The 10,920-nt window shown below is 44.7% G+C and overlaps 1 protein-coding gene across 1 annotated transcript; it reads left to right on the forward strand.

Annotated features, from left to right (window-relative positions):
• The first annotated feature begins 744 nt into the window (after positions 1 to 744).
• Positions 745 to 10,021, forward strand: LOC147088269 (putative G protein-coupled receptor 139). The gene is made up of 2 exons (XM_085977952.1): positions 745 to 827; positions 8,411 to 10,021. Exons 1-2 carry the CDS (start codon positions 758 to 760, stop codon positions 9,319 to 9,321), a joined length of 981 nt encoding a protein of 326 aa, XP_085834078.1. The 5' UTR covers positions 745 to 757; the 3' UTR covers positions 9,322 to 10,021.
• Positions 10,022 to 10,920: the final 899 nt, after the last annotated feature.

Here is a 10,920-nt window from a genome sequence, read left to right on the forward strand (position 1 = left end):
TGAGGTAGTAGATCAGCCATGATCTTATTGAATGGTGGAGCAGGCTCGAAGGGTCGAATGGCCTCCTCCTGCTCCTATTTCTTATGTTCTTTTCTCATGTTGATTTATGGGGCGCCTGTGATATCCTCTACCTCATTGGTCCAGAGTCCTGACACTGACCCTTGCTGTAGTCACTACCCAGACAAGCCTGTTACTGGAATTTCGAGTGCCTGTGAAATCGTTTAATATTTCTGTAACAACTGAAAAAGTCTTGCTTAACATGTTTCCCTCCTTAATCCCCTTCCCCTTGTCTGCCTGTGAGCGTGATCTTCAATTGTAAAACCCTTTGAAAAGCCACGGACTGGTCGTTAACTGTGCCCGTGTTTGAAGTTCAAATCCTCCACTGACTTCAAAACAAAAGGTCAACTCCCGCATTCAGATACTTTGGGGTGGTGCAGAGATTCTGTAAACGGCGATAGGTCTGTGCTTGCAAATAAACACCCCGTGAGCTGTGAATGAGGCTGGCCGTGATCCAGGGCTACTTGAGAATTGTTTTCTCAAGTCATTTCATAGTAATTTTACCGTGTTTTTTCAATATCCCTTAAAATAGATGCTGTTGCATAATGAAACTTTGGGGATCATTGTTGATTAAATCTGTTTGTTTAACTGAATGTAAGTAATCTCGCTAATTGCAGCAGCAGACGCCCCCCTCTGGTATAAGTAAGGTGTCCTTTGCCCGAATTGACATTTCTCAGTCAGGGCCGTGCAGGCAAAGGGCATGGCCTATCCAATCATCTATGACTTTGAACGGATCTACTACCCCGTTCTTGCAGCCATTGGTATTACGGGTAAGGAAGTGGAACTAGTGACAGCGTAAACCAATTCAACTGCTGCTGCTCTTCTTGCCTGCCTTGCTCTGTAACATGTTGGTATTGATATGTCTTGATATAAGACAGTTTGTTTGTCAGCGGGATAGAAAAAGAGAAAGAAAAGCTGAGAAATAGATACATATAAGAAGTATGACATGTTTGTGATATAATCGCCTATTCCATTGTACTAGTTCATTCTACAGTTTCTTTTTGCTAATAGGATTTTTTGAGTGAAATTTTGAACTTTTTTGAATTTTGAACACGGGAAATAATCGCAGGTTATTCCCCAATACTGTGCGCTGGAGAATTATTTATCTCCAATAGAAGCTGGCATCAGATGGCATATAAACGATAGCCTGTGAGAAAGTGTAATCTTTGACTGTGTTGAGGTTTCAACTTGTCCTTTGTATTGTCAGAAATATCATGTTTACACCAAGCTTTTTCAACCGCAAAGTAATCAGTTTAGTCCAGATTTTTTTAAAATTCATTCAAGGGATGTGGGCGCCGTTGGCAAGGCCAGCATTTATTGCCCATCCCTAATTGCCCTTGAGAAGGTGGTGGTGAGCCGCCTTCTTGAACCACTCCAGTCCCGTGTGGTGAAGGTGCTCCCACAGTGCTGTTAGGGAGGGAGTTCCAGGATTTTGACCCAGCAACGATGAAGAATCGGCCGATGTATTTCTAAGTCTTGATGGTGTGTGACTTGGAGGGGTGGTGTTCCCATGTGCCTGCTGCCCTTTTCCTTCTACATAGGGTTACATAGGATATACGGCACAGAAAGAGGCCATTAAGCCCAACCAGTCCATGCCAGTGTTTATTCTCCACACGAGCCCCCTCCTGTCTTTCCTCGTCTAAATCTATCAGCACTACCCTCTATTTCCTTCCCTGTCATATGCTTCTCTAGCCTCCCCTTAAATGCATCTATACTATTCGCATTCTCAACACTCTCTGGGTAAAGAAGTTTCTCCTGAATTCCAGATTGGATTTCTTGGTGACTATCTTATATTGATGGCCTCTGGTTATGCTCTTCCCCACAAGTGGAAACACTCTCTCTGTATCTACTCTATCAAAACCTTTCATCATTTTAAAGACCTTTATTAGGTCACCCCTCGGCCTTCTTTTTTCAAGAGAAAAGAGACCCAGCCTGTTCATCCTTTCCCGATATGTATACCCTCGCATTTCTGGTATCCTCCTGGTAAATATTCTCTGCACCCTCTCCAGTGCCTCTATATCCTTTTTATAATATGGCGACCAGAACTGTATGCAGTACTCCAAGTGTGGTCTAACCCAGGTTCGATACAGGTTTAGCATAACTTCCCTACTTTTCAATTCTATCCCTCTAGAAATAAACCCTCGTGCTTGGTTTGCTTTTTTTATGAGCTAGCTAAACTGTGGCGCAACTTTTAGTGATTTGTGTATTTGTACTCCGAGATCCCTTTGTTCCTCTACCCCGCCCAGACTCGCACCCTCCAAGTGATAAGTGACCTCCCTATTCTTCCTACCAAAATGTAATACCTCACATTTATGTGTGTTGAATTTCATTTGCCAATTATATGCCCATTCTGCAAGTTTATTAATGTCCTCCAGTAATTTGTTGCAGTCCTCCTCAGTATTGACTATCCATCCCCCCCCCCCAAATTTGGTGGCATCTGCAAATTTGGAAATTGTACTTTTGATTCCTAAGTCTAAATCGTTAATGTAAATTGTGAACAGCAGTGGTGCCAGCACTGATCCTTGTGGAACACCACTACCCACCTTCTGCCACTGTGAATAGCTACCCTTTACTCCTACTCTCTGCTTTCTGTCCTGGAGCCAGCCAGCAATCCATTCTGCTACTTGTCCCCTGACTCCACATTCTCTGACCTTGTTCATCAATCTATTATGGGGTATCTTATCGGAGGCTTTTTGAAAATCTAGATAAATTACATCTACTGCTTTACCATTGCCTACTCTCTCTGTTACCTCTTCAAAAAATTCAATTAATTTGGTCAAGCAAGACTTTCCCTTTTGAAGCCCATGCTGACTATTCATTATTATATTTTTGGTTTCTAGATATTCTTCGATTTTCTCCTTTAGTAGGGATTCCATTATTTTTCCTAGCACCGATGTTAAGCTGACTGGTCTATAATTCCCTGGACATGTTCCATCCCCCTTCTGAAATATCGGTATTATGTTAGCTATCCGCCAGTCCTCTGGCACTATATCTTTTTCTACCAAATTATTAAATATGTATAGTAATGCCTCTGCTATCCCTTCCCTAGATTGTTTTGAGATGTGTGAATGCAATCCATCACGGGGTTTTATCCTCTTTGACTTTGATTAATTTATTTAATATATGCCTTTTTTATTTTAAATGCACTTATTTCATTACTAATCTAAGCATCCAATGTCATCTCCACCTGTTCCACCTCCCTGGTAAATACTGAGGCAAAATAATTATTTAATATTTCTGCCATCTCTCTATCGTTGCCTGTGGTTTTTTCCCTGAATATCCCGTAATGGCCTTATTCCCATCCAAACATTCTTTTTTTTATTGATGTACCTATAAAATATTTTACTAGGTGGTAGAGGTCGAGGGTTTGGGAGGTGCTGTCGAAGAAGCCTTGGCGAGTTGCTGCAGTGCATCTTGTAGATGGTCCACACTGCAGCCACGGTGCACCAGTGGTGGAGGGAGTGAATGAATAAGGTGGAGTGTGGGGCGCCGATCAAGCGGGCTGCTTTGTCATGGATGGTGTCGAGCTTCTTGAGTGTTGTTGGAGCTGCAATTGTCTGGGAGTTCTCCACAAGATTCAGGGTTCCAGATAATGGTAGTTCTGCACTGTGGGTATTGAACGGTTGATTGAAAAAAATATTTGCCATTGTTAATAATTGACTATTTCTCAATATCAGTGAATGGTTGTTTGGTCTGTTCTCATTGACTGCCTTTTGCTCCTGTTCAGTTGCATGTAGTCCATCTGGCGTTAACTTCCTCTCTGTCTGAGACCTGTCTGAGACCTGAGACAAGTGGACAGGACCAGTGATTGGCTGGTGGGCTCTGGTGAGGGTGGTGCCTGGAGGTTAACTGTGTTGGAATTCTATTGGAGGTTAGACAGCATTCTGTGGCCAGTGTGTTTCAGTCTAGCACCCAGAAACTTGACTGTCTAAACTTGATGGGCTGGCCAAGCAATGGGAGATTGAGCAAATGCCTTTAAAAAATGATTGGAACGAAAATAAATGAGGTCTCTATTGACTGTTGCATGCAGGAGAAATTCAGCAGCGTCATTATTTGGTCCAATTGAAACAGGTGGATTTATGTAAAATATTGCAATTTAAGTGGAAAACGCCGAACATTGCGTCAATGTGCACATGAGGAGCAGAGTGAGTTCAACACTCGACAAACTCAGATCTGCCTCGTCATTGGGAAATAAATGATGAGCTGGCAAGAGTCAATGATCGTGTTTGGGATGTCAGTATCCAATGGAGCTGGGAAATGGGGCAGTATTGATTGAGGCTGGGCGACAGAGAGAGCTAAATGGAGTGGAGGGGACGGAACGAGACAATGGTAGAATTGGACAAAAGAGGAACATGTGCTGAGGGATTTTGCAAGAATGTCACTTGATCAAACCCGTTCCCTTCAATTTGTTTCTCTTTAAGTAAAAAGCAATCTTTTTTTTAAATTTGTTTTCATGGGATTTGGGCGTCGCTGGCAAGGCCAGCATTTAATGCCCATCCCTAATAGCCCTTGAGAAGGTGGTGGTGAGCCGCCTTCTTGAACCGCTGCAGCCCGTGTGGTGAAGGTACTCCCACAGTGCTGTTAGGGAGGGAGTTCCAGCATTTTGACCCAGCGGCGATGAAGGATCGGCTGATACATTTCTAAGTAAGGATGGTGTGTGTGACTGGGAGGGGGAACCTGGAGGTGGTGGTGCTCCCATGCACCTGCTGCCCTTGTCCTTCTAGGTGGAAGAGGTCACGGGTTTGGGAGGAGCTGTCGAAGAAGCCTTGGCGAGTTGCTGCAGTGCATCTTGTAGATGGCACACACTGCAGCCACAGTGTGTGGCTGGTGGAGGGAGTGGTTGTTGAAGGTGGTATGGGGTGCCAATCAAGCAAGCTGCTTTGTCGTGGATGGTGTCGAGCTTCTTGAGTGTTGTTGGAGCTGCACTCACCCAGGCAAGTGGAGAGTATTCAATCACACTCCTGAGTTGTGCCTTGTAGATGGTGGAATGGCTTTGGGGAGTCCTAGCTCCGCCTTATTTTATTCTCCAGCTCCACTCGTGATTTACATCTCTCCCTCTGGGCAGCCATGTTGTGGAGTCTCTAACTCTCCCAGTGCTTTATTTTGTCCCAGGTCTCACCCCTTTGTCTGCCATTCCACTGCGGAGTTTCCCTGCCAGTCCAGTATGGTGACCAACACTGGTTGAGGCAGAAGCCTTCAAGGTTAGATTGGAAAGGTGGAAGAATTAAAGAGTGAAGAGGATATGAGTCCAACGAAGGTCCACCAGACTGGTTCCTGGGATGGGGAGATTGTCCTATGAGGAGAGATTGAGTAGACTAGACCTATATTCTCTAGAGTGTAGAAGAAAGAGAGGTGATCTCATTGAAACATATAACATTCTTACAGGGCTTGACAGGATAGATGCAGGGGGAATGTTTCCCCTGGCTGGTGAATCTTTGGAATTCTCTACCCCAGAGGGCTGTGGATGTTCAGTCGTTGAGTATATTCAAGCAACGATCGTTAGATTGTTGGACATTAAGGGAATCAAGGGATATGGAGATCGGGCGGGAAAGAGGAGATGAGGTAGCAGATCAGCCATGATCTTATTGAATGGCGGAACAGGCTCAAGGGACCAAATGACCTATTCCTGCTCCTAATTCTTAAGCTCTTACGAGAACAGGGTTGTTGAATATGATTTTGTTGCTTTGTTTCTCCTTCTATTACAAACTTTGATTTAATTATTAATTTTTTTATTGTCCCTTACCGTTACCTCAAAATTCACTCTTGATTTTGTTTATCACTGTATGCTCTGATGTTATTTTTAATTTGCCCTGCTTTATTGTTCCTTCATGTCATCTCTTACTGGTGCGATTCACATTATTTTTCCTTTACTACAATCTTCCACATTCTTACATGTTCCCCCTATTTCTTATCTGACTCGGCTGTTGTAAGATTTTAATCGATTCCTGATGATTTGTGTATTTTAATCACCCTGCTTGCAATTTTTTTATTCGTTCCTGGGATGTGGGCATCTCTGGCAATGCCAGCATTTCTTGCCCATTCCTAGTTGCCCTTGAGAAGGTGGTGGTGAGCCAACGCCTTGAACCGCAGAAGTCCGTGTGGTGATGGTGCTCCCATAGTGCTGTTAGGGAGGGAGTTCCAGGATTTTGAACCAGCCATGATGAAGAAACGGTGATATATTTTAAAGTCAGGATGGTGTGTGACTTGGAGGGGAAAATGGAGGTGGTGGGGCTCCCATGCGCCCTTTGCCCTTGTCCTTCTAGGTGGAAGAGGTTGCGGGTTTGGGAGGTGCTGCCGAAGAAGCCTTGGTGAGTTGTTGCAGTGTATCTTGTAGATGGCACACACTGCAGCCACGGCGCACCGGTGGTGGAGGGAGTGAAGGTTTAAGGTTATAGAGGGGGTTGCTTTGTCCTGGAGGTTGCAGAGCTTCTTGAGTGTTGCTGGACCTGCACTCATCCAGGCAAGTGGAGAGTATTCCATCACACTCCTTACTTGTGCCTTGTAGATGGTGGAAAGGCCTTGGGGAGCCAAGACGTGAGACACTCGCCACAGAATACCCAGCCTCTGACTTGCTCTTTTTCCACAATATTTATGTGGCTGGTGCAATTAAGTTTCTGGTCAATAGTGACCCCCAGGATGTTGATAGTGGGTGATTCGGCGATGGTAATGCCGTTGAATGTCAAGGGGAGGTGGTTAGATTCTCGCTTGTTGGAGATAGTAATTGCCTGGCACTTGTGTGGTGCAAATGTTACCTGACACATATCAGCCCAGCTCAGTACTGTGCACAGAACCAGTTACAATTAACACAGGCACTAAGAATAGAGTCATAGATTCATAGAGTTATACAGCACAGAAAAAGGCCCTTCGGCCCATCGTGTCTGCGCCAGCCATCAAGCCCTGTCTATTCTAATCCCATTTTCCAGCACTTGGTCCGTAGCCTTGTATGCTATTGCGTTTCAAGTGCTCATCTAAATGTTTCTTGAATGTTGTGAGGGTTCCTGCCTCTACCACCCTTTCAGGCAGTGAGTTCCAGATTCCAACCACCCTCTGGGTGAAAAAGATTTTTCCTCAATTCCCCTCTAAACATCCTGCCCCTTACCTTGAAACTATGCCCCCTGGTTATTGACCACTCTACTAAGGGGAAAAGTTCCTTTCTATCTACCCCTCACAATTTTGTGCACCTCAATCAGGTCCCCCTTCAACCTTCTCTGCTCTGAGGAAAACAACCCCAGCCTGTCCAGTCTCTCTTCATAGCTGAAGCCCTCCAGCCCAGGTAACATCCTAGTGTATCTGCTCTGCACCCTCTCCAATGCAATCACATCCTTCCTATAGTGTGGCGACCAGAACTGCACACAGCATTCCAGCTGTGGCCTAAGTACTGTTTTGTACAGCTCCATCATAACTTCCCTGCTCTTATATTCTATGCCTCGGCTAATGAAGGCAAGTATCCCATATGCCTTTTAACCACATTATCTACCTGTCCTGCTGTCTTCAGGGATCTATGTGCATGCACACCATCCCTCTCATCCTCTGTCCTTCCAAGGCTCTTACCATTCATTGTGTATTCCCTTGCCTTGTTAGTCCTCCCAAAATGCATCACCTCACACTTTTCAGGGATAAATTCCATTTGCCACTGACCATCTCACCAACTCATCTATATCGTCCTGTAGCCTGAGGCTTCCCTCCTCGCTATTAACCACCCCACCAATTTTCGTGTCATCTGCGAACTTACTGATCATACCTCCTACATTCATATCTAAATCATTAATATATACTACAAACAGCAAAGGACCCAGCACGGATCCCTGCAGTACACCACCGGACACAGGCTTCCAGTCATAAAAACAACGGTCGACCATCACCCTCTGCCTCCTGCCAAATTGCCCTGAATCCCATGGGCTCTTAACTTCTTGACCAGTCTCCCATGCGGGTCTCTGTTATAGCCTTACTGAAGTCCATGTAGTCTACATCAACTGCACTACCCTCATCCACACAACTAGTCACCGCCTCAAAAAATTCAATCAAATTGGTCAGACATGATCTCCCCCTGACAAAGCCATGCTGTCTATCCCTGATTATCCCTGCCTCTCCAAGTGGAGACTAATTCTGTCCCTCAGAATTGTATTCAATAATTTCCCTACCACTGGCCTGTAATTCCCTGGTTCATCACTACTACCCTTCTTCAACAGTGGTGCGACGTTAGCTGTTCTCCAGTCCTCTGGCACCTCCCCTCTGGCCAGAGAGGTTATGAAAATGTGTGCCTGAGAAGGCTGAGATTAGCAGGCAGGCTTCAGTGGGACTGGTTCTTTGGGTGACTCTGGTGACCGTCTCCCTCTCTCTCTCCCTCTTACAGTTAACTTGGTGGCGATTGTGATCCTGTCCCGGGGACAGTGTGGCCTCTCCAAATGCATCACTCGCTACCTGGTGGCCATGGCGGCGGCGGACCTCACGGTGGTGATCATAGAGGTCATACTGAAGCGAATTAACAGCATTTACCTCCCAATAAATTTCTTGTTCATCACCCCCATCTGCGCCATGAAACTGGTCGGCAAGATCGCAGCCCTGGACTGCTCGGTCTGGTTCACGGTCGCATTCACCTTTGACCGCTTTGTGGCCATTTGCTCTCTGAAATTAAAACCAAGGTACTGCACTCAGAGGACGGCGAGCGTGGTGGTAGGGACCGTGACTGTGTTGGCCTGTTTGCGGAGCATCCCCTTTTATTTTGTGTACGAAACCCAGCTCATAATCAACAACATCCCGTATTTCTGCAAACTGACGACCGCTTACTACACCTCGCCCCTGTGGGCAGCATACGAGTGGTTCGACAGCATTTTAACCCCGTTAGTGCCGATCTTTTTCATCCTGTTGTTCAATGCCCTCACCATCAGACATATCATAATGTCCAACATTGTCCGTAAGTCACTCCTGAGCAACGTCGATAGTCACAACGATCCAGAGAGCGAGAACCGAAAGAAATCCATGATTTTGCTCTTTACCTTGTCCAGCAATTTCATCCTCCTCTGGACCACCTATATTGTGCATTCCTTAATTTTTCGGTTGAAAAACTACAATTATAATGACAGATACTTCACTAACCCGATTTACATACACCAGCAAACGGGATTCATGCTGCAGCTTCTCAGTTCCTGCACTAACACCTGTATCTATGGGCTGACACAGAGGAAATTCCGAGAGGAGCTCAAGAATGGGGTGATATATCTCGTCACGCTGAACGGGACATTATGCAAAAAAATAAGCAACTGATATAAAAGCCCCAGCTGGCTCTGTAGATTGCAGCCCAGTCCCTTCTTCTATGCCATAGCTGCCCGCTGGCAAACATGTCAGCAGTGTCTCAGTGGGTAGCACACTAGCCTCTGAGTCAGAAGATTGTGGGTTCAAGTCCCACTCCAGGCACTTGAGCACAAAAAGCTAGGCTGACACTCCAACGCAGTGCTGAGGGAGTGCTGCATTGTCGAAAGAGCAGTCTTTCGGATGAGACGTTAAAGCGAGGCCCCATGTGCCCTCTCAGGTGGACGTAAAAGATCCACATGGCTCTATTTCGAACCAGAGCAGGTGTCCTGGCCAATATTTGTCCCTCAATCAACATCACAAAAACAGATTAGCTGGTCATTATCACATTTGCTTTGTGGGAGCTTGCTGTGCACAAGTTGGCTGCCGTGTTTCCCACGTTACAAAATCGACTGCACTTCAAAAGTAGTTAATTGGCTGTAAACTGCCAGTGTGAAGTGATTATTAAAAAAGCACACTGGATACTTAATCACAGCTTGTCAATGGGTATTTTTTAATAATGCACAGTGGACAACATCTGGTCACTGTGAGACACTTAATAATGCACACTGGACCACATCTGGTCACTTTGAGACACTTAATGATGCACACAGGACCACATGTGGTCAGTGTGAAAAATTTAATAATAATGACACTGAAACACATCTGGTCACTGTGAAACATTAATACATGAAAGCTGGACCACATCTGGTCATTGTGAAACATTGAATAATAATGACACTGGACCACATTTGGTCACGGGGAAACAATTAATAATGTACACTGGACCATATCTTGTCATTTTGAACCATTTAATAATAATGTACACTGGACCACATCTGGCCCCTGTGAAACATTTAATAATGAACACTGGACCACACCTCTTCACTGTGAAACGTTTAATAATGCACACTGGGCCACATCTGCTCACTGTGAAACATTTAATGATGTACACAGGATGACATCTGGTCACAGTGAAGAATTTAGTAACGTACACTGGACCACATCTGGTCACTGGGAAACACTTAATAATGTACACTGGACAACATTTTTTCACTGTGAAACAATTAATAACGCACACTGGACCACATCAAGTCACTGTGAAATATATAATAATGCACACTGGACAATAACTGGTCACTGTAAAGCACTTAATAATGGACACTGGACCACATCTGGTGAAACATTTAATAATAATGCACACTGGACCACAGCTGGACACTTTGAAACATTTAATAATGCACACTGGACAATATCTTGTCAACGTGAAATATTTAATAATGCATACTGGAATGCTCCTTGTGATTGTGAAAAACTTAATAATGTACACTGGGCCACAACTTGTCACTGTGAAGCAACATTTAATAATGCACACTGGTCAAAATCTGGACACTGTGTACCATTTAATCATGACACTGGACCACATTTGGCCAGGGTGAAATATTTAATAATGTACACATGAACACATCTGGTCACTGTGAAACTTTTAATAATGCACACTGGGCCACATCTGGTCACTCTGAAACAATTAATAATGTACACTGGATGACATCTGGTCACAGTGAAACATTTAGT

The sequence above is a fragment of the Somniosus microcephalus genome, unplaced genomic scaffold, assembly GCF_052327205.1.
Source record: "Somniosus microcephalus isolate GS21.2 unplaced genomic scaffold, FLI_Smic_1.0 unresolved_chr5, whole genome shotgun sequence".
Taxonomy (NCBI): domain Eukaryota; kingdom Metazoa; phylum Chordata; class Chondrichthyes; order Squaliformes; family Somniosidae; genus Somniosus; species Somniosus microcephalus.